General features: G+C 45.4%; 1 protein-coding gene across 1 annotated transcript in view; it reads left to right on the top strand.

Moving 5' to 3' along the window:
- The first annotated feature begins 143 nt into the window (after positions 1-143).
- The window catches only part of LOC116635280, a 44306-nt gene continuing 20728 nt past the window's right edge, over positions 144-23721 (top strand). The window contains exons 1-7 of the mRNA XM_032409198.1: positions 144-197; positions 3106-3334; positions 5090-5242; positions 10040-10188; positions 12968-13108; positions 13490-13635; positions 18076-18171. Of these exons, the coding sequence (XP_032265089.1) occupies positions 3155-3334; positions 5090-5242; positions 10040-10188; positions 12968-13108; positions 13490-13635; positions 18076-18171 (865 nt within the window). The 5' untranslated portion in view covers positions 144-197; positions 3106-3154. The remainder of the gene's footprint in view (positions 198-3105; positions 3335-5089; positions 5243-10039; positions 10189-12967; positions 13109-13489; positions 13636-18075; positions 18172-23721) is intronic.

Below are 23721 nucleotides of genomic sequence, written 5' to 3'. Positions count from 1 at the left end.
CTCCTCCTCCTCCTCCTCCTCCTCCTCCTCCTCCTCCTCCTTCTCCCGCCTCCGCCTCTCCGCCCCCCGCGTTCCACCTCCTCGCGGGCCGCCCTCTCCAGCCCCCGCCCCCCGCCGCGCCCCGGGCCGCCGGTCGCCAAGGTGCAGGGCGCACGCGGGAGGCCGGCCGGCGAGGGACGCGGGGACCCGGCGCCCGAGTGAGTGCGCGGCGCGGGCCGGCGACGAGGTTGCGGGGTGGGTGGTCAGCGTTCTCTCCGGGAGGTACGGCGTTGTTGCGTGCGGCGGCGGTCCCGGAGCAGGGAGCGAAAAGCAGCCCCTCCTTGCCCACCCTGTCCCTCTACCCCGGGACTCCGAGAAGGCAGGGCCCTCCTACCCCTTCTCTCTGCCCCGCCGTCCTCACCTCACCGTCCCCAGCTCTCGGAGAGTCACAGTGAGCAGAGGGTGGGGCACCCGCTCTTTAGGCCTCCACGAAATAATCATCAATGAACCCGCCAGGCAATGCTGGCCTTGAGCGCCTAGGTAGCTGCTCGCCCGGGCCACACATTACTGTATATGGAAATGACAAAGAAATGCTCATGATAAAATATTAAGTGAAAAGCTCAAGATTGAAGAGGGTCTTAAGAGAGTATTTATAGAACGTTATGCGTGTAGTTTGTGCTCCTGTAAATACCCAGAAAATGCTGGTGAGAAATACCAGTAATATTACATAGTACCAATCTTAGCTTGGACTGCCTTAACAAAATACCATAGACTGGTGACCTAAACAACAGAGATCCATTTCTTACACTTCTGGAGACTGGGAAATCCAAGAGCAAGGTGACAGTAAGCTAGGTTTGGAGTGTTTCCTCTTGGCTTGGAGGTAGCAGCCATTCTCAAGAGACAAAATAAGCTCTCTGGTGTCTCTTCTTTTTTTTAAAGATTTTATTTATTTATTTATTTATTTATTTATTTATTATTTATTTATTTAAAGTGTGCGAGTAAGGGTAGGGGCAGAGAGAGAGAATGTCAAGCAGACTCCAAGCTGAGCGTGGAGCCCGATTTGGGGCTCGATCTCATGACCCTGAGATCATGATTTGAGATCATGATCCGAGGTCATGACCTGAGGTGAAATCAAGAGTTGGTCACCCAACCCACGGAGCCACCCAGGAGCCCCACTCTGTGTCTCTTCTTATAAGGGCACTGATCGCATGGTGGGAGACCTGCCTTCATGACCTCATCTAACCCTGATCACCTCCCAAAGGCCCCATGTACAAATACCATCACACTGGGGGTTGGGCTTCAACAAAAGAATGTGGGGGGAGGGGGAGACGAAAACATAGAGTCCGTAGCAGTACCTTCTAGGTGGTACTTTAGAGTGGTTAAGAATTTGGGCTGTAGAGCCAGGCTGCCTGAATTTGAATCCCAGCTGCACCTGTTACCAGTGTTTGCCCTTAGGCAAATCACTTCCCTCACTAGGCCTCAGCTTCCCCACCTGAGCATTCACTCTGTTCCAGGCTCTGTTCCAAGTATCCACCAGGTACTAATTCATCATTCCTCATAACAATTATTTATCATCATCATCATCATCCATCATCATCCCCATGTTACTGAGGAAAATACTTTACATTTAATTTGCATTCAATTCTCACAAATACCAAAGAGGTTATAGTCCCACCATTTTTACAGACGAAGAAAACAGGGTTCGGGGAAATGAAGTTGATTACCCACAGTCAGTCTACTAATAATTGACAGACACAGGATTCAAACTGGTTCCTCTTGAAACAAGGTCTCTTAATAATTCCCATAAACCTTTGTGAACCCAGTTCAGAGACCCAAAAATTACCTTAAGTTTTTGTAACCAAACCAATGTGGGTTTTTAGCTCCTTGGTGAGTCACACATACACCAGGTGGAGTTGTCCCACAAAGTAAACTTTATTTGCAGCAAATAAGGAAATCACAGGAAGTAGCTTTCAAAGCCAGATGAGAGAGAGAGAGAGAGAATGGGTTCCTTTTGTTTAGGGTTAGGATGAATATTTAGATAGGAAAGCCTTGTCATCGTATGTAGAGGTGGGCATAAGGTCATGCATGTACCTTAAGGAAACATGCCTGTACATATGTTGTATGTTATGTAAATGAGGCTCTTCCTTGGGAGGAGATTTTAGTATTATAATGAGGTAAAGGTCATTGCCAGTCATTCCAGAGGTCACTGCCCCCTCCATCTGAGCTAAAGTGAGGCCAGGACGGAGTTTAGCTCAGTCTCGGTGATCTGGGAGGTTGTTGTCAGGGCTGTAGCCATCCCCTGAGGGGGGTTTCAGGTTCCCTTTGCCTGAGTTAAGAGGTAAGCCGGAAAGAAGAGCTTAAAGAAAAATGTAAAACAAAGGTTAGTGAGTATAAGCATGTGGGCAGTGAAGGTCGGGTCTTGGGATCTAGCTGGTGACATGATCACATGGAGGAACCTTTCAAGGCTGGATAATGGAAGGGACAAATCAGTACTGATTGGGTGGTTTCCTGTGGCCAGCAAAATAATAATCATCTCAATAGTACTAATAAAGTTTATTGAGCACTTTTACTGTGTGCCAGGCATTGTGCTAAGTGCTTTATAAACTTACCTTCCTTAATCCTGGTGACAACCATAATCCATTTTACAGATGGAGAAACAGAGGCTTGAAAAGGCTTCATAGAATACCTCAGGCCACCCAAGTGAGTCAAATGGTGGAGACAAGACTAAAATCCAGGTCTGTGCCCCTTCGAAGCTCACGTTCTTAACCACTGTGGATAGGCTGCCTGGCAAGAATTATGTCTATAAAGAAAACTATGCCATTTTAAAATAATATGTCTTTGGTAATATTTAGTGCCCACCATTAATGTTAATTGTATTCCTTTATAATGGAGTTCCAAGGGTACTGCCCCATTTTAAAGAATCTGAAAGAACACGGATCCATGAATATAGAGACTGGAAATGGAACAATTCTGCTCAACTGTCTCCATCTTGATTCCCTACTCCCATTTTAAGATACATGAGGCACTTTAAGGTTTTCAGAGAAGGGCGTGCAGCAATATTTACCAATTTTTAGCGGGGGAAGTGTGATCTGCTCCTTAAAAAGACATCTGTGTATTGGGTTTCAGGGCAAGGTACTATTTTCAGAATCCAGCTGGAATCTCACACAGTAAAACAATGTCAAGAGAAAAGGAAGGAAAACAAAAAACTAAAGGAACACCCCTGCCCATCGTTCCAGTTCTTCAAAAGTTCCTGAAAACATACGAGAAGCACTGCGCCCAGACGCAGACATCTGTGTGTCCAGCCATCAGACAGGACTTGAAAACCAGCCTCAACAACGAACAGATTCTCAGGAAAGTGAGTGTGTGGCCTCCTTTGCTGATTCTTCTCTGACATGAACTGACTAGGGTTTAGCCCCGAGCAACGCGGGTCCTCAGACAAGGCGCTCTCTGCGTTCCTGCCTGCCTGAAGCCCAAAGCCTGCCTCTGGCCCTTGGGGCTCTGCTCAGCACTTCTACCTCCCTGTTCCTACCTCCGAATCTCCCCCTCCCAGTCCTTCCAGCAGGCCTGCCTTTTCTCACACCCCGCTTCACATCTGGAATAGCCAACCCGCCCCTCCCACTCTACCTCTGGAAAGCTCTGCTCAAAGCACCACTTTGGGCATCATTGCAGGACATCTGTGCCCAGCACGCCCGCCACCCCATGGGACCCCTCCACGGGAATGTTTGCTTCCCTTGACAGCTCTTATGTCCGTGTCATCAGGCCAGGCCCCCCCCTCCCCCGCACTCACCCACGCTTCCCCCTCACTTGGCGCGAGGTCAGTAAACACAATTCTGACTCCCAAAGTACAGGATTTCAGAAAAAAAAAATCAGATGTCATATCTTTTCTGAGATTAAATCTAGGGATCACTTGTAAGGGCAAAGAAGAGAGGCCAGCACTGAAACTAAATGGTCTACTCTTGCAAAGGGGCACCTGCTAGTCCAGAAGGTGGGGCCTTGCCCCCAAGGGCAGACTGGCCTGCTCTCCAGCTTTTCTATGGCCAGCCCAGAAAGACAGTTTGTGTTTTAATAACCAAACACCTACTGATTTTCTAAAATGCTGAGTGCTAAACAAGAGAATAAATTAATTAGAGATGGGTGCTTAAAAATAATCATTATTCTAAGGTGATTTTGACCCAAATCCATCCTACCCTTATTTTTCCTGAATGTTTTTTGGGGACGGGAGGATGATTACATTGTACCCCACATAAAAAGAACCGCTGAAAGTCTTCCCTAACCATCTCTTTTGCCCAAACTTCCACTCCCCAGGGCAGCTGCCTCTCTCCTCTTGCCCCTTTGGTCTTTCCCTAGCCACCTCTCCTAGTCTCCTGTCCCCTCTGCCCTCCTGGGTCTTTCTGTTTTGTTTTGTTTTTTTTAAAGATTTTATTTATTTATTTGATGGAGAAAGACACAGCGAGAGAAGGAACACAAGTAAGGGGAGTGAGAGAGGGAGAAGCAGGCTTCCCGCTGAGCAGGGAGCCTGATGCGGGGCTCGATCCCAGGACCCTGGGATCACGACCTGAGCCGAAGGCAGACGCTTAATGACTGAGCCACCCAGGCGCCCCTCCTAGGTCTTTCTAATTCCTTCTCTTGTAGTTAGTTGCTTCTCTGGACTCCTCCATACATCTCCCTGCTCATAAGACTATACGGGCTGTTTATGTTGGGTGGGTTGCTTTGGTTGGGTCTCCATTTTGATTTTGAGCATCACTAAAATAAAAGTCTCATGAGACAATTATTTTTTACTGCATAGGATACACTCAGATAATTTTTCTTCTTTTCTATTTCATTAGAGAAAGAAAGAAAAAAGCTGGTTAAAACCTACTCAATTGATTTCCTGACCCAATAATGAGTAGTAACCGGATGGAAAAATCTGTGCCCTATAAGATTGCCTTTGCATATGGCAAGAACTTCATAAGTTTGTATTGAATTACCTCCCCAATGGACATGTGATCCAAAGTTAATTACCTTTTCAAATGTTCTAATGTTGTCTGATGACATTATTCTTTCTCTACGCATACAAATGCGTCGACATCTCTTTATGATTCCCACCTGTACTTTTTTTCTGACACTCCAGTTTATGCTTGTAAGACCTGAAGACTCCCCGACAAGCATCCTACCGATTTCCTTAGAACCTTTGCTCATGACAATTCGAGATGAGTGTTATATGCTAGGGAAAGAGATCTGTATCTGGAGCCTTCAACTGAGCAACCCAGAGATTGCCAGACTGGTGAGTCATGCATTTTAGATGTATTCCTTCAATTCAACTTAAAATTGAATATAAACATAATATGTATTCCAGCTGTAGTTCATTTGGTTGTTGACTGATATGCTCCAAGCTTTTCTTTTTTAAAAAAACAATGTATTTTTTAATGAAACATTTCAAAGTTATGTAAAAGTACAAAAAACAATAAAGAAATTATGGTATATTCATATAGTAGAAAACTCTATAGGTGGCTCAGTCAGTTAAGCATCTGACTCTCGATTTCAGCTCAGGTCATGATCTCAGGGTCATGGGATGGAGCCCCATGTCGGGCTCCACGCTCAGTGTGGAGTCTGCTTGTCCCTCTCCCTCCCCCCACTTGTGCTCTCTCTCTCTCAAATAAATAAATAAAATCTTTAAAAACAAACTATATAGCAATGAAAATGCATCAACTGTAGCTACACAAAAATAAAATATGATGACTCATAAAAACATAATGTTGTACAAGCAAAAAGAGACACAAAAGATTACATACCGTATGTTGCATTTACAAAGTAAAAAACAGGTAAAACTATAATGTTTGATTATCATAAAATTACTTTAGGGAAGAGGGAGGAGTACTGGGAGAGGGCATTAGTGCCCATTTTTCTAGTTTCTTGCCTGTTTAAAAATCCCTTGTTTTATTTCATTGAATGTGTTAAACTTATTCTATAATCTGTGTCTAATAGTTTCAATAAACTAAATTATTTTGGAGTCTGATATTACTGACTCTTGCTTCTACTGGCTCTTACTCATGGAACATTTCTTTGTGTGTTTTTGTGATTTCTTTTGTACTGTAAACTTTTATTTCCTAGGAAATAGTTGAGGCAATTCCTTGAGATCTGATTTGAAGACAGCATTCTTTTTTTAAGATTTTATTTATTTGTCAGAGAGAGAGGGCGCCTGAGAGAGAGCACAAGCAGGGGGGAGCAGCAGGCAGAGGGAGAAGCAGACTCCCTGATGAGCAGGGAGCCAGATGTGGGGCTCAATCCCAGGACCCTGGGATCATGACCTGAGCTGAAGGCAGACGCTTAACTGATTAAGCCACCCAGGTGCCCTGAAGATAGCATTCTCCAGGGAAGATTTGCATTTGCTTCGCCTTCACACTCAGGGTGCTACCATCTCAGGGCTATGTTAAATTAAATTCTTGATCTGAGGGCTCTTTGAACCATCCAGGTGGTATGAATTCAGGGTGCAATTACCTATGTTAAGACTAGCTTGTGAGTTCACAGGGGATATATATTTTTTTCCTGTGTACTCAGTCTCAGTTTGAGCTAGTCAGTTTTCCCTGGGCAAGGGAGAGTTGGGTTTATTTCTAGTTCATCCTTACTCTAAGGGCATAGTGCTATAGCTCATTCTGTTTTGAGCCACACCTGTATGCAGTATTTTCTCTTAGACTCCTCACCTGCAGTGATCTTGGGCTTTACTGTCCCCTGGACTGCAAGATCCATGAAAAGCAAAACTCAACTCCCTGCTTTACCGGTGCTCTCAAAGGAAAAGCTGGCTTCAGTGCCCTGCGGACCATTCTAGGTTCCCACTTTCCCACATGCATTGATCTTTGGGTATTCCTCACTGTCCTGCTGATCAACACATTTTAAAAAGATTTTTTTTTTTTTTTTTTAAGATTTTATTTATTGACAGAGACAGACAGCGAGATAGGGAATACAAGCAGGGGGAATGGGAGAGGGAGAAGCAGGCTTCCCGCGGAGCAGGGAGCCCGACACGGGGCTCAATCCCAGGACCCTGGGATCATGACCTGAGCCGAAGGCAGACGCTTAACGACTGAGCCACCCAGGTGCCCCTTAAAAAGATATTTTTAAAACTCTTAAAAGAAAGCATAAAGGAAAAGCCTCATGATGTTGGATTTGGCAATGATTTCTTATATAAGACAGTAAGAGCTCAGGCAACAAAAGAAAAACTAGATGGTTTGGAGAACATCAAAATTTAAAACTTCTGTGCATCAAAAGACATAATTAAGTGAAAAAGCAACCCATAAAATAGGGGACAATAATTGCGAATCATATATTTTATAAGGGGTTAATATCCAGGATACATAAAGAACTCCTACAATTCAACAACAACAAAAAACAACCTAATTTAAAAATGGGCAAAGGACTTAAGTAAACATTCTCCAAAGAAGGTATACAAATGAATAATAAGCACACAAAAGATGTTCAACATCAGTAATCTTTAGGGAAATGCAAATCAAAACTGCAATGAGATACTACCTCATGTCAACTAGTATGGCTACTACTATCAAAAAAAGCAGAGGGCGCCTGGGTGGCTCAGTCGTTGGGCATCTGCCTTCGGCTCAGGTCATAATCCCAGGGTCCTGGGATCGAGCCCCGCATCGGGCTCCCCGCTCCACGCAGAGCCTGCTTCTCCCTCTCCCACTCCCCCTGCTTGTGTTCCCTCTCTCGCTGTCTCTCTCTGTCAAATAAATAAATAAAAATCTTAAAAAAAAAAAAAAAAGCAGAAAATAATGTGTTGACAGGACATGGAGAAATTGGAAAACCTGTACACTATTGGTGGGAATGTAAATTGGTGTAGCCACCATGGAAAACAGGATGGAAGTTCCTTAAAAAATTAAAAATAGAATTACCATATGATTCAGCAATTCCACTTCTGGGTATCTACCCAAAAGAATTGAAAGCCAGATCTCAAAGAGATATTTGTACACTCATCTTCATGGTAGCATTATTCACAACAGCCAAAGGTGGAAGCAATCCAAATGTCCATTAACAGATGAGTGGAAAACAAAATGTGGGATATACATACAATAGAATATTATTCAGCCTTTAACAGGAAGGAAGTTGTGACATATGCTACATGTATGAACCTTGAGGAACTTCTGCTAAGTAAGATAAGTTAATCACAAAAGGACAAATCCTCTATCATTGTATTATAGGAAGTACCTAGAGTAGTAAGACTCATAGAGAAAGAAAATAAAATGGCGGTTGCCAGACGTTGTGGGGGAGAGGAGAACGGGAGTTATTTTTTACTGGGTGCAGAGTTTGAGTTTTACAAGATGAAAAAAGTTCTGGAGATGGATGGTGTTGAGGGTTGTACAACAGTGTGAATGTACTTAATGCCATTGAACTGTGCACCTAAAAATGGTTAAGATGGCAAGTTCTTTATGTGTATTTGACCACAATTCAAAATAAATTTTAAAAAGGTATCTTTAATGCATAACCAGAATTTTTAGTTGTTTTTATTAAAAGTGTCAGGGTACCCAGTCCATTTAAGCAGGCCATAGAATGCTGTCCAGGCATGTTAAAAGCGATCCTTAATAGTTCTTTAAAATGTAGCCCTCTTGGTCACCTGGAGGCTGTTGAGGAATTCTGTGGTCGATGGCTGTGGTCTTGCCCACAGCAGTGCTAGTGCCCCAGGGAATGACACTGCAAACCACTGGTTGAGATCGTTAGGTCCTGGGTTGAGAGCCTGTTTTGCACAGACCAGCGTTACCATAGGCAGTGACGAGCCACATTGCCTCCTCTGTCAGAAACGCAGCTTGCGAGATCCAATCCAGCACTTTAACGAGGTGTTTTCTCATAAAAGAGACCTCAAATGCCAGCTCTGTAGGTAAGGCTGCAGGGCTCTTATATTCTCAGCCAAGCTATAATTTGGAACCCTATCTCTGACCAACATGTCATTGCCTCAGGAAACCCTAAATCCTCCAAACCCCACCAAAGCCTCTTTTAGGTTTAAATTCTGAACTGAAGAAATCCTTAGGTTGTGGTGATTCTAATTGCTGAAAGGTGGCCTTTGTGATTTGTAGCTTTAAATACCTCCTTCTGTCAATTAGGTAGGGATTTAATTGTCACTGGGATCCTTTGTTATCGCAAGAAATGACCTTGCCATAGACCCCTCCATTCAGGAGACTGAGAGAACTTGACATGGTTCCAAATGTTCATGTATTGCCCCCAGTCCTGCGGCTTCACCATGAGAATCACCTCGTTGCTGAATTTGTATGGTCCAGTTCTTTTTTTTTTTTTTAAGATTTTATTTGAGAGAGAGCGAGAGTGTGTGAGCAAGGGGAGGGACAGAGGGAGAAGGAGAGAAGCAGACTCCCTGCTGAGCACAGAGCCTGACATGGGGCTTGATCCCAGGACCCCAAGATCATAACCTGAGCCAAAATCAAGAGTCTGATACTTAACCAAGGGAACCACCCATGCGCCCCTGCCTGGCCTAGTTCTGAGCGGACCTCTATATCCTCTAAATCTTAATACCTGTAACAATGAATATAAATTACTTAGGAGGTAATTTAACTATTATAATTTTTGCCTAGTTATACGAAAGTTGGCGTGATGATACTTCTCTATTGAAAAGAACACAACCCTAGGAGGATAAATTTGTGGGTTAGAATATCAACATCTGTGTTAGTCTGGGTGGGCTGCCATAACCAAGTGCCACACGTTACACGGTTTAAACAACAGAAATTTATTTCCTCACAGTTATGAAGGCTTGGAAGTCTGAGCTCAAGGTGTCAGCCAAGTTGGTGTCTTCCGGACCAGCCCCTAATAACGTCTAAAAAGAGATGCTACAGTATATCTCATCTCATCATAAAGCTTGGTGTTTCCCATTTAATTCTTCACAGTCGTCCTTTTAAAGGGCAATTATTTTATTTTTTCTTTTATTTTCATGCCACTTTCTCCTTGGGGGAATTAGAAAGTTGTCTTAAAGGCAAAACTGTTGAGGTAATGAACATAATGGGCTTTTAGGTGACATGAAAACACAGCGTATTTGTCTCCCTTGCGTGAGCACGGTCTCACCTCACGTTCGTAGGCTTCGCTTCTGGAGTGGAAGGGCCGTGCCGCCTGCCCATTTACCAGCCTGGAGCTCATTGACTGCAGGATGGATCTGTGGTCTCTCGGGAGACTCGGGAGGGCTCTGCCATGCAGCTGTCTGCGTTCTCTCGTCCTCGATTACTGCAGGTGAGGCTGGAATGCGGGGTTCCTTCAGGGCTCCTGCTGCTGTCTGCTGAGGGAGGCCAAGGCAGGGAGGGCGGTGGCCTGGTTCCTTGCGCCTCATCAAGTCATCGCGGAAAGGCGACACTCCAAAACCTCCTTAGAGCTAATGTTCCCGAGTAAATGTCAGGGTTCTCAAAAAGAGGCTTTTTTCATTCATTTATCCATCCATCCTTCCCTTCCTTCCTCCCCTTCTTCTTCCTTCCTTCCTTCCTTCCTTCCTTTCTTTTTATTCATTTATTCTGTCAACAAATATTTGTCAGTGGCCTGTTTGTGCCAGACACGGTGCTCTTTGCTAAGGAAGATACACATATATAAAGCAATGCCACTGAGCAAGGAAGTCCTTGATATAGTAGAGGAGAGGCGACATGCTCTAGGTTACATGTGACGCAAGGTAGAAAGCCTGAATGTCACAAAAAATGTCCATGTAAATTTTAGTGGTTTGGTTAAGGGGAACCATGATCCCCTATGGGACAGGCCATTATTCAGCAGGAGCGGAGGTGGGAGGACAGGTGTGGTACTAGGGGAAAGAGCCAGTCTTTCAGAGAGCTGTGGCACCAGGCTGTCAGGGGAGGGTCAGGGGTAATACTAATGATGATAATATCAGCTAATTGTTACTGAGTGCTCACTGTGTGCCGAGCACAGTGCATGGTTTATCTCATTTATTCTCCCGACAACAGAGAGATATGTACCATTACATATGGATGTAGGATATATAATGAGACCATTATATACCATTTCCATCCTTTGATTCTATATAGATGAGGAAAGACTCAAGGGGACTAACTGGCTTGTTCAAGGCCATTCAGCTCTTAGGGATGGAGCCCAGATGTGAATCCAGCCATCAGAATCCGAGCCCACTTCTGATCTGTGATACTAGATTGCCGGGGGGTCTACAGTGTGATCCATAAATACTTTCAACCTGCTTGTGTGATGTGGGACAGGTCATGCAACCTCTCTGATCTATGAGATGATCTCTTCCACTTCTCAGGTCTTTGATTCTGAGACTCTTCCCCTGGAGCCTGGTGCTACCTTATACTCAGAAGGCCAGTGGGCTGTGAGGTGAAAGAGCTGATTCATGCCTGGGAAGTGGTACCACAGCAACACGAAGACCCCATTAAGGAGCGAGGGTTTTATTAGGACCCTGGTGGTGACAGTGGACAAGTCTATCAGCAAAAGCTGGGGAGAGGGACTGTCTCTGGAGGTTCTCCGTGTTTCTGAGGTGCTTGGAGGAGCCTCAGTCAGGGTTTCCTAACACAGGACACAGAAGCCCAGTGTCCTCAGGATACTCTGCAGTGACTGAGGATCAGCCTGGGAGTCTCCCAGCTTCCCACACTGCACTGGGCAGAACCAGCCCCCCTGCTGAGGCCCTTCTGGACTCCAGCTCCTGCGCTGGACCCAGAGACCTGCACTGGCAGGAAGATAGAAGGAAGAAAAAAGGAATCCCCATTGTTAGGAAACAGCTTACTTTATTTTTTTTTTTTAAAGATTTTATTTATTTGACAGAGAGAGAGCACAAGCAGGGGGAGGGGTAGAGGCAGAGGGAGAAGCAGGCTCCCCACTGAGCAGGGAGCCTGACATGGGGCTCGATCCCAGGACCCTGAGATCATGACCTGAGCTGAAGGCAGACCCTTAACCGACTGAGCCACCCAGGTGCCCCCACAGCTTACTTTATTTTTAAAAGATTTTATTTATCTGTTTAGAGAGAGGGGGAGGGGCAGAAGGGGAGGGAGAGAGAGAATCTGCAGCAGACTCTGCGCTGAGCCAGGAGCCCACCACAGGGCTCCATCTCAGGACCCTGAGATCATGAGCTGAGCCAAAATCAAGAGTTGGATGCTTACCCGACGGGGCCACCCAGGTGCCCCAGGAAATAGCTTATGTTCATTGTCCGTTGAAATCCTGCTATTGCCAAGACACCTAGAGTTGTCAGGTTGGGTGGTTGGGAGTCACCACTGAGACCTCAACACTGGTAAAATTGCAGGCTACTGGCCTCTGGGGACTTCCCTCCGCTTTTCGCTGTGAGGCTGTGAGGTCCAGCAGGCAGGACGCCCTTCTTTCTCATACACAGCTGCATCCCCACACCCACCACAGTAGCCGCCTTCAGTAAGCACTTGTTGGCTAACTAGTAAATTTTAAGGAGTTCTTTCTGTTAATACGACGCACCTCATTTGAAAGTTCAGCCACTGACATTCCAAATTCCCTGAAGACGTCCCTCTGCCTCACTGTTGCTCAGTTTCCTGTCCCCAGAGCTGTGTTGGCATGACGCCTGTGACTTCTCTTTGCAAAGTCGAAGGACTAGGTGATACAAGGCGAGGAGCAGCTCAGGGACAGGAAGGAGGGCCAAGAGGCTGAACTTTCCTGAAACCTGCTCTGGACGTACTTTAAAGGCTCCTTACGCAGCCTCCTACCGCTGGGATCTTCCCAGACCCTTTCATCCTTGCCAGCTGGGCAATCTCTCCTGTCTTCAGGATCCAGAGCTTGCTCTCTATCTACTCCCTTGCATGGGTACTTCAAACCGTGCTCTGCTCCCTTTGCCCGGGAGGCAGATTCTGGGTCCCCCTTCCTCCACATGCAGGCTGCCCTCCTCAGTCACCCAGCTCACCCCCATAGCCCGCCCTGGCTGTGGAAGCTCATAGTATGGATCGGTAAAAATCTGAGCTGTCCTAGGGAGTCCCTTAAAATGAATAATCCAACAGGTGACATAGGTTTTAAAAGTCACTAATTTGTTCCCGTCATTTCTTTTTAGATTTGGAAATGAAGAAATTGAGAGTATTTTCTCGGGCCTGGAGAACAACCAAAGGCTTCAAACCCTCAGTCTGCGCTACTGTGGTCTGGGACCACAGAGCGGGCCACGGCTGGGCGCCATCATATACCAGAGCTCCATTTGGTGAGACGCATCCCCTGCTCGCCTCCTGCCTGTGGCTCTGTTCTGTCTTGAGTTTTATAACCAGCTGAATTACAAAACCCATTAACCCATGATTTCCCCTGACTTTTCACTACTTTAGTTATTTTGTTTTCTTTTTCTTAATTATGAGAAAGATCCTTTAGTTACATTAGTTACCCACAAGGGTATCATGCTATATGCATGTTTTTGGCCCGATGACATGGTCACTAGGTCTATTTTTTGCAATATGGTCTGTTATCTATTATGATTATTTATTTATTAGTATATAACTAGGTCTATTATTTTATGAGGTGAAGACCTCAAATCCAAATTTGCGGAAGTGAAAATAACATCGAATGTACAATGTATTTCACCCCTCCCCAGCGAGCTGCACCTTGATGGCAATTACTTACAGTGTTCTGGAGCTCTGACGCTCCTCAGACCCATAGCCGAGTATGCAAAGACACAGGGGAGAGACCAGCCGGCCACATCCCTACCAGACCCCGGGAGTCCCCCGCAGCAGCTACAGGGTAAGTGCCGGGGACCTGTGCCCTACACTCTTTGGGGCTACCTATAAGAAAGAAATGGCTTTGCATTTAAAAATGGCCTTCCCTGTGGCCAGTGGAAATTCTTCTTGCTGAGTATGAATGAGAGCAGAATATTGGACCCCCCGCAATGTCTTTGTCCTAATCCTCAGAACTGGTGATTATATTACCTCACATGGCAAATGGAACTGTGCAGATATGATAAAATTAAGGGCCTTGAGATGGGGGTTTATCCTGGATTCTCTGGGTGGGTCCAGTGTCATCACAGGATCTTTGCAAGAGGGGGGCAGGAGGGTCAGAGCCAGAGAGATGGAGATGTGACCATGGAAGGAAAGGTTGGAGGGATGCGAGGAAGGGGCCAGCAGCCAAGGAATGTAGGTGGCCTCGAGGAGCCGGAAAGGGCAGGGCAAGGAATTCTTCCCCAGAGCCACTAAAAGACACATAGTCCACCAATGCCTTGACTGTGAGGCCCATTTTGGACTTCGGACCTCCAGATCTGTAAGGTCATACCTTGTATCGTTTTTAGCGACTAAGTTTAAGGTCATTTGTTATAGCAGCAGTGGGGAACTAAGACAGATGTTAATCAGAACTCTTCAGTTAAAAGTGAAAGCAACCCAAACAGAATTCAAGGTTAATAGGGGCTTATTGGTTCACATAACTGAGATGTCCACAGCTGTCTTCAGAGATTGCTGAATTCGGGGGCTCATGCGATGTCATCAGGAGACCCTGAGTTTGCTGCTCTTCACTCGACTTCCCTTCCGAGGGTGGGCCTTCTCTCCCAGTGCAGTCAGCCTTCCTCCAGGCAGGAAAGAGCAGTTGACACATCTGTCAGCAGTCCCAGGGCTATATCATCGTGACTTCCAATCAGCCAGGAAGTGTGAGCCTCTGTCTCCCAGTGACTATGGGTCAAATCCCCCGGGAAAGGCTCTCACTGGCCCTCCCTGGGTCACATACATACCTCTCGGACCAGTCCCTACAGCCCCGGATGTGCTAAACCGTAATTGGCCAGGACTGATCACACACCCCGCTAGGGGAGGAGTGGAGCATTCTGATGGGCAGCCAAACCAGAGCCCCATGATTTGCTGGGGAGCAAAGTGGCAGCCCCTCAAAGAAGTAAACCGATGAGAAGGACAGATATAGGACGGACAAGAACAACAGCTGCTTACTCCCTTATAAAAGGCTTACTTATCCATTTTTTTTTAAGATTTTATTTTTATTTATTCGACAGAGAGAGACACAGCAAGAGAGGAAACACAAGCAGGGGGAGTGCGAGAGGGAGAAGCAGGCTTCCCGCGGAGCAGGGAGCCTGATGTGGGGCTTGATCCCAGGACTCTGGGATCATGACCTGAGCCGAAGGCAGACGCCTAACTGACTGAGCCACCCAGGCGCCCCAAGGCTTATCCATTTTTTTAATAGATCCCTAATACACATGTTTATGGCACATTTTAAAGCTGACTACTTTTAATCACTGTTAGCAGAAACTATAGAAAGTGGCTAATAGCACAGACTTAGAATCAGGTCTGGGTTCAAATCCTACCCCAGCTGTGCATTAGTTTGGGCAAATTTTCAAATTGATCTAACTTTAGCTTCTTGAGCTACAAAATAAACATAGCTACCTCATGGTGTTCAGTGAGAAGGAAGTGGTGTAATGTGATGCAGTTAGCATGATGCCTGGCACATAGTAAGTACTTGAGGGACATTAATTATCATCATTACCATCGTCATTATTACTATAACAACAACCTTTTCCCAGGAGAGTAAACTTGAGGCATGTTGGTGAACACAGTCACTCTACTTGCTGGAAAAAATGAAGATAAAGAGCTCAAGGCTAATGTGCAACATGGGGACCACTGTTAAATATACTATATTGTATATTTGGAAGTTGCAGAAGGGCGCCTGGCTGGCTCAGTTGCATGTGACTCTTAATCTCAGGGGTTGTAAGTTCGAGCCCCATGTTGGGTGGAGAGATTACTTAAAAAATAAAATCTTCAAAAGAACAAGTTGCTGAAAGAGTAGATCTTAAAAGTTCTCATCACAAGAAACAAAATTTGTGACCATGTGTTGTGATGGACGTTAACTAACTTACAGTGGTGAACATTTCACAATATATACAAATGTCAAGTCATTATGTTGTATGCCTGAAACTAATATAATGTTACATGTTAATTTTATCTCAATAAAAAAAGGATTCACTGACTTGCGCTATTAAAAAAAAAAGAGCTGAAGTCAAGGCTACTTTGTGGAAATGAGTGCAAAGAACTTGTAACTATGAGAGATTCGTAAATAACAAGAGTTATCCTCCATTTAGGAACTTTCCTGGTATCAGAGTTCTATAGGTTATTTGTTGAATTTGATATTTCAGTCAACGCAATAAATATACAAAAGGAAGCTGGAAAACAATGTTTGGCATCCAAATACGACTTTCCCTCTGCTATTTCTATCACCAATCTTGTAAAAAGCCACAGTCTTATTTATGAAGTCCTATATTGTAATTTCAGGACTGAAATAACCAAGTGAATCTCTGATTTTTAAGAAAAATAATTGGAGGGCGCCTGGGTGGCTCAGTTGGTTAAGCGACTGCCTTCGGCTCAGGTCATGATCCTGGAGTCCCTGGATCGAGTCCCGCATCGGGCTCCCTGCTCGGCAGGGAGCCTGCTTCTCCCTCTGACCCTCCCCTCTCTCATGTGCTCTCTCTCATTCTCTCTCAAATAAATAAATAAAATCTTTAAAAAAAAAAAAAAAGAAAAATAATTGGAGGGGTGCCTGGGTGGCTCAGTTGATTAAGCACCTGACTTTGGCTCAGGTCATGATCTCAGGGTCCTGGGATGGAGCCCCCGCCCCCCACCGCCTTCAGCAGGGAGTCTGCTTGTCCCTCTGCCCCTCCCCCCACTTGTGTATGTGCGTGTGTGTGCGCGCACGCACGCACACACGCTCTCTCTCCCTCTCTCAAATAAATCTTAAAAAAAAAAAGAATTGGCAATATAAAAGCAGTGTCTCAAGGGATTGGTATGTGGCAGGCAAGACCAGGTGTGAGGTGTGGGATTGGAAAGAAAAAGAAGTGACAAGGACGTGGGGAGGAAACGTGGAGGTCTCCTATTCTGTTTGTTCTAAGTGCTTTCTGCCCAAAGGAGCATGAAAGTTTGATTTTAAGGGTTCTGGATTTGATTTCCCAGAGAGCCAAACAAGCGAGGGTCAGCGCCGACCTCAGCGCGTGCCTGCCCTGTCATTCTTCACAGCCCCCCGGGACAGGGTGGAAAAGCTGCCCCAGCTGCCCTGGGCCCTGTGGTCAGTGGTCAGCACACACAACCTCTTAGAAGTTCCTCTCCTTATTCATTCACTTGAACCTTGATTTTTAGGCAGGTCAGCTGGTACATTGTAGCTCTTCTGCATTCTTTTGGGTACCTGTATTAGTCTGCGCTGGCTGCCATAACAAAATAACATAGGCTGGGTGGCTTAAACAGATTTATTTTTGCCAGTTCAGGAAGCTAGAAGTCCCAGATCAGACAGTGCTAGCGGATTCTGTTCCTGGTGAGAGCTCTCTTTCTGGCCTGAAGAGGGCGCCCTCCTGCTGTGTCTTCACGTGGCCTTTCCTAGGTGTGTGTAAGCCTAGGGAGACACAGACCCCTCTAATAAGAACACTAATCCTTTCTGATCAGGGTCCCACCCCTATGACCTCCTGTAACCTTAGTTACTTCCTTAGGGGCCCCATCTCTAAATACGGCCACACTGGGGACTCAACATATGAATATTTGGGGAATACAGACATGTAGTCCATACTGGTAACATACATACCTGCACAGAGTAAAAGTACCTTCTATCTCAAAACTGGATTGATACACCTCTGCTCAGGCACAGGGCAGGGAGGCCTATTGGGAGGCTGTTGTCATCTAGTGAGAGATGACGGTGGGAGGTGAGAGGGGGTCTACCCAAGTGAGACTGGGGCAGTGGCAGAGGAGGTCAGGTTCCACATCTGTCCCAGTTCCTGATGCTTGGGATGTGAGGTGCAAGAGAAAGGAAAGGAAGGGTCTAGAATGACTCTAGAATGATAACATACTAATATATATTTTAAAATTTGCCAAAAATGTGTTCCTCTCTGCTACATTCTGACAAATCTCAGAGATTTGGAACCACTTTTATAGAGGGCAGCTGTGAAATGTAGAGCATTTACATGAGGCCTTTTAGGACGATACTTGGGGCCTACTTGGTTGCATATGATCCTTAAGCCTTTGAAGAGAGAGCAACATGAAAAAGACAGGACTGAACTGAAGCGAATGGGATTTGACAATGGGTCAGATAATCCTCTCATGAGAAACGTCTCTGCCCAAAGTGTACATAAAACGAAGGAAATAATAGCAAAGTGTGTAAAAACCCATTCATACAACTTTGAACAGGCTTTTTTTTCTTATCTTTTTCTTTTCCACACAGCCAAACAGAGGGGAAGTTCAACTTTGAACCAGATTACAAAGTCACCTGGAGCTCTAACAGGGAAAACTACTTCAGGGAAGGAGAGGAGGAAAAAAGGTATTTGGTTGTTGCTTCAGCTATCCCTTCATCTTCCTTTATCTGTAAATCACTTCCTCCTTTCATGGGCTGTGTGTTCCCGCTACTACAGTAATTACCCCAAACAGAAAAACTATGGAGAGAAAGAACAGCCAGTGTCTTATGGTTTCCTATAAACCAAACACAGAACAGCTTAGCCATATCCACCAGAGAAATTTGTCTTTGGCACATTCAGCGAGCCAAAATCAATTATGGGGTGTAAGCTGGTTTGGGAATATCTCTGCAGTAAACAGCCAGCAGGATCTGATAAATTCCGCTTGGAGACTTCTCTCCTACCCTCACTGCTTAGACTCAGAAACAGAGTCCTTTAGAGGCAATTTTAAGAAATCACCAACACCAAAACCTCTGAGCAGGATTAAATGAAATGAGAAGCAATCCAAGTCTATTTTTTTAAAAAAAGTATTTATTTAAGTAATCTATACACCCAACGTGAGGGCTCGAACTCACGACCCTGAGATCCAGAGTTGCACGCTCCTCTGACTGAGCCAGCCGGATGCCCCGAGAAGCTATCCAAGTCTTAAAGGCTTAGAGCCAAGTGTTAGGGAAACCAGGTTCTCCACCTAGCACTTGCCCCGGAGCCCGTTGCCTCAGCATCCTATTCTGCAAATCGAGGAATTTGCACTCACAACTTCCTAAATCCCACTCCAGCTTTAACATGTTGAGGTTAGGGCACCTGGGTGGCTCAGTCGTTAAGCGTCTGCCTTCGGCTCAGGTCATGATCCCAGGGTCCTGGGATCAAGCCCCACATCGGGCTCCCTGCTCAGCGGGAAGCCTGCTTCTCCCTCTCCCACGCCCCCTGCTTGTGTTCCTGCTCTCACTATGTCTCTGTCAAATAAATAAATAAAATCTTTAAAAAAAAACATGTTGAGGTTATAAAGACACAGCACAAGATGATCACTAGATGTGGCATGAACACGGTCTTTGGAGAACTCTTTCTGGAGGCTAACCTAAATTTGTGTTGTTTTGTTTTAGTCCATTTTATTTATTTGTCTCTGTACAACTCGTGTGTGAAAGGTGACAGGCCCTTGTGATGTAGCTCTTTACCCTTTGCCTTTTTCTTCCTCAATTTTAATCTGTTTTTGTGTGGTGTGGTCTTTTTCCTGCCCTTGAATTATCCTTGTATCTCCTCTGTGAAATCTCTCTGAATTAGATAAATACAGATTCCTATGATCTAAAAAGCCAACTGAAAATGTAAAGGGAGACAATTTATCAGACCTGTCTCTGTCGTCTGGTATAAATACAGTCTTCCCACTGGATAGTGCTAGTAGATTTTAGAAAACCTACTAAAAGAAAAAAAAAAAAAAAAGAACTGTGCTAGGTTATTTGTTTTAGACAGTTACCGTTTGGGGATATTTTCAACCAAAAATCCCTTCAGAGAAGTTGGTTGGGGTTCCTGTGGGGAGGAGGATGATCAGTGTCTCCAAGGCAGGTGGCTGTCCAGAGGACAGTCCTTACAATGGGCCAGATGACATCTGAGGGCAGAGGACTGCTGGGTCACTAATACTAACTCTGCATTTAGACCTAGTAGCAGGTGGTAAGTAGGACAAAGACTGAATGTGTGCATCATTCTGTGTGGGTAACTTGGCATTGCAGGAAGACCAAAAGGCCAAAATCTGTCTGGGAACTTCGAGGCTTCTCAAGGCTGGAGAGAAGCTCTGGACACTATTTGTTGAGTCTCCCTGATTTAAAAAAAATTTTTTTAATTAATTAATGGCAAAGAAAATTAAAGAAATTGCATAATACTTTAAGTCTTTATGTTTAACACGCTAACACTTGTAACACATACAAAAACACAGAATGCATGCACAGCTTCAGTAGGGCAATGACAGCAGAGTCTGAATGTAGGCGTGAATGACTCCACCTATGTGCCACCCCCCACCCCAGTCCCCCACCCCCGTGTAGGCCCTGGAGATGCTAAACCCCCGTAGAAGGTAGATAGTTTGAGGGAAAAGTCAAAGAGAGAACAGTACAACTGTTCATCCTTCAGCTTTTAAATAATAGCCACGTTGAGGCCTAGGTCCCAATAATAAACCTTTCAGCTGTTAAAACCCGGCACAAAAGGGGCGCCTGGGTGGCTCAGTCGTTAAGCGTCTGCCTTCAGCTCAGGTCATGATCCCAGGGTCCTGGGATCAAGCCCCGCATCAGACTCCCTGCTCAGCGGGAAGCCTGCTTCTCCCTCTCCCACTCCCCCTGCTTGTGTTCCCTCTCTCGCTATGTCTCTCTCTGTCAAATAAATAAATAAAATCTTTAAAAAAAAAAAAAAAAAAACCCGGCACAAAAACTATCAGACTTGCCTCTTTTGACCTTAAACAACAGAAATACATTGTGTCACAGTCCTGGACCCTGGAAGTCTAGATCAAGATGTTGGCAGGGTTGGTTCCTTCTGGGGGTTCTGAGGGACAATCTGTTCCTTGCCTCTCTCCTAGCTTTTGGTGGTTTGCTGGCAGTCTGGTGTTTCCTGGCTTAGAGATGCATCACCCGGACCTTTGGCTTCATGTTCCCCAGGCATTCTCCCTGTGTGCGTCTGTGTCCAATTTTTCCCTTTTTATAAGGACATCAGTCATATTGGATTAGGGGCCCAGTCTAGGCCAGTATGACCTCATCTTAACTAATCACTTGTGCCATGACCTTATTTCCAAATAAGGTCACATTCAGAAGAACTGGGAGTTAGGACTTCAGCGCAGGAATTTTGGGAGGGAACACAACTCAACTCAACAAGGGGGCTCAGAATGTAGTTTATAAACAGGATGCACACCTAGGAAAACAAATAGCCACACAAGGCATCTGCCAAGGGCCAAACATGGACACTGGGTTCCGAGAAAGGCATTCTTCCCCAAGGATGGAACCGGGACGAAAGCTCTGTGAATGAGCTAGTTGACATGTGGAAAGAAAGGACTTACAGGTGGAAGGACTTAAGAGAGGAGAGAGGGCTTAACAATGCAAGCCCACAAGCCTACAAAGTTTAGCTGGAACCAGAGGATGTGGGAGGGTGGGCCTGGCAAAGAGGGTGGGTCACATTAAGGAAGACTTTGCAAGTCAGGCCAAGAGTTGGGACTTAATCCAATACGCAATGGGAGCCATTAAAGTCTTTTGTCTCCTCAGGGATCCTGTAGGAAAAGCCTGTACCTAATACATACTTATTTTACAGCTTATTGTCAGAGCAGACCATTTTCATGCTTTCCAGAATTCACAAAGCAGGTAAAAACAAACAAACAAACAGCTTCCCACACTGGATAATTATTTTCACAATCATAAGGTGTTTGGTTGGGGGTGAGTTTGGTTTTTGGTAGAAGAGTTCTACTTGTTTCAAAATAAAGGGTCAGATTGAGCTGATTTATATCAACCTCTTGAGGGTGGAGTCCAGATGGTTTCCATTTGGTCCCAATTGGAAACAGCCAAACTATTTTTATGCTTGTCCCTTTGTGGACAGGAGGCTTTGGCCTGATGCTTGGAAAGTTCAACTCATAATACCGTATGAGTCAAAAACCCCATTCAGAAGCCTGACACCCTTTATTATTCTTCCTCAAATGTACAATTACAAAAACCTGACAATTTTACATTTAGCAACCAGTTGTAAGTGGATAGAAGTATTCCATTTCGATGCCTGCAGAATTTAGACATGAGTTTGTCCAAGCCAGTCCTGCCTCAAAGCAGCACCGAACATGAAGATTCATTAGATCAGTGGTTCTCAAACACAAGCAGCAGCAGAAACACCCAGAAGGCTTATTAAAGTGCAGATTGCTGGGCCCTGCCCAACACACTGCTGGATCTGTAGGTGGAGGTGAGGCTGGCAAGCTTGCATCTCTATCAAGCGCCTCAGGGATGTTGAAGCTGTTAGCCCAGAGTTCACACTTTGAGAACCACTGCTTTAGAATTAAAAGAAAATCAGGTTATCTACTCTTGTTTTATTTTGCTCAGTGAAGAAAATCAAGAGGGCAGAGTGATGCTCCTAGATGCCTCTTCTCTGCGAGGGAGACCACAGAACAGAGGGGGCCCAGGCCTGAGCCTGCCTCTAGCTTCTCTGTCTCTTCCAGATCCAGTCCGGCCCATGTCTGAGCCCCATGGCTCTGTACCAGGAGTCCATGGGAATTGGGGACCCTGGGTCTAGAAGGTGATTAACACTCAAGAGAGGAGGTCTGGCCCGGCCGATGCCCAGTCACAAGCCTATCAGGCCCATAAAGAGCCAGAAGATGGCTTAACACTGGAGGTCACTGAAAGGTCATCAGGAATAGTCATCTGCAGCTTCCCTGAGCCCCATTCAGCCAGTCCTGCCATATCACCTCAAGGCCCCAAAAGTTCCTGAAAGACTCAGCAAGGACTGAGGCATGTCCTGTCACCTGGGCCTACTCTGTTTCCCGGCCCAAATTCCACACCATAGTTCCTAGGATTGTCTTAATTCTCAAGGATTTAGGACTGGGAGGGCCAGTATATGACTTAGACATATATTGGGAGCAAAATCCAACCATAAAATGGTCAGTCCACAAGCTTGGGATCGATCAGACCTTTGCTACGGCGCCAAAGCCGCCCAAGTGTCAAATTCACTTACCCAAATAAGGCATTAATTGTTTATAACACAGCCATGGGCCATAGGAATATTATGGCATTAAAGAATGCAAGGGTCGAGTTCAAAAGACAAGATGTAATCTTCAAAACAGCTTTATTAGTTCCAAATCAGGAAGTTACCGATTATAATCCTGAGATTATTTTACTTGGGAATTTTATCCTGGAGTGATAGCCAAACAATGGACCTTTGTGGACAGGTTCCAAGGTCCAAGGTGTGAATCATCCAACACTAATTACACTTTGCTTCCTTAAGTCCTGCAATCAAGCTAACAGAGTTTCTGTTCTGGTTTATAAATGTCTGGTAATTACACAGGAAATCACACATGTTCCTTGTTGATGGAAAGAAGCTATTTTGAACAAGTGTTTTTGTTTTTTAAAATTTACTTATTTGGGAGAGAGAGTGTTCGTGTGAGCACGAGCAGGGGGGAGGGGCAGAAGGAGAGGGAGAAGCAGACTCCCAGCAGAGCAGGGAGCCCGAGGACTCCATCCCAGGATCCTGGGATCATGACCTGAGCCGAAGCAGACACTTAACCGACTGAGCCATCCAGGGGCCCTGAACAAATGTTTTTAAAAAATCAACCTTATTAAGAAGAAGGTCCTACCAGGATCTGGCATCCACAGTTGAACATTTGAGTAGTCCTTAAGCAAAATAATCTGATGTCCAACAGAATGTGTGATGTCCACCTGTTCTGGTGGTCCCAGGAGAGGCCAGAAAGTGAGGGAGAAGATGAGGAACCTCTCCGGAGGAACTTCTGGTTCCATGAAAATTTACACCTCACCTATGAGTGCTGGCCCACACAGGAAATAGAGCTCTCTGGAAGGACTGAGAAGAGGTTCATCAGCTGAGAAAGGGAGGGCATTCTAGGCAAAGGGGATCACCTGGGCAAAGGGTCAGGGGGTGAAAGTGCCCAGAGTGTTCAGTGTACGGGGGGTTTGACGTTCGCTGCA

Source organism: Phoca vitulina, unplaced genomic scaffold (assembly GCF_004348235.1).
Source record: "Phoca vitulina isolate PV1807 unplaced genomic scaffold, GSC_HSeal_1.0 scaffold10, whole genome shotgun sequence".
Taxonomy (NCBI): Eukaryota; Metazoa; Chordata; class Mammalia; order Carnivora; family Phocidae; genus Phoca; species Phoca vitulina.
This window is presented reverse-complemented; position numbering and strand designations above follow the sequence as displayed.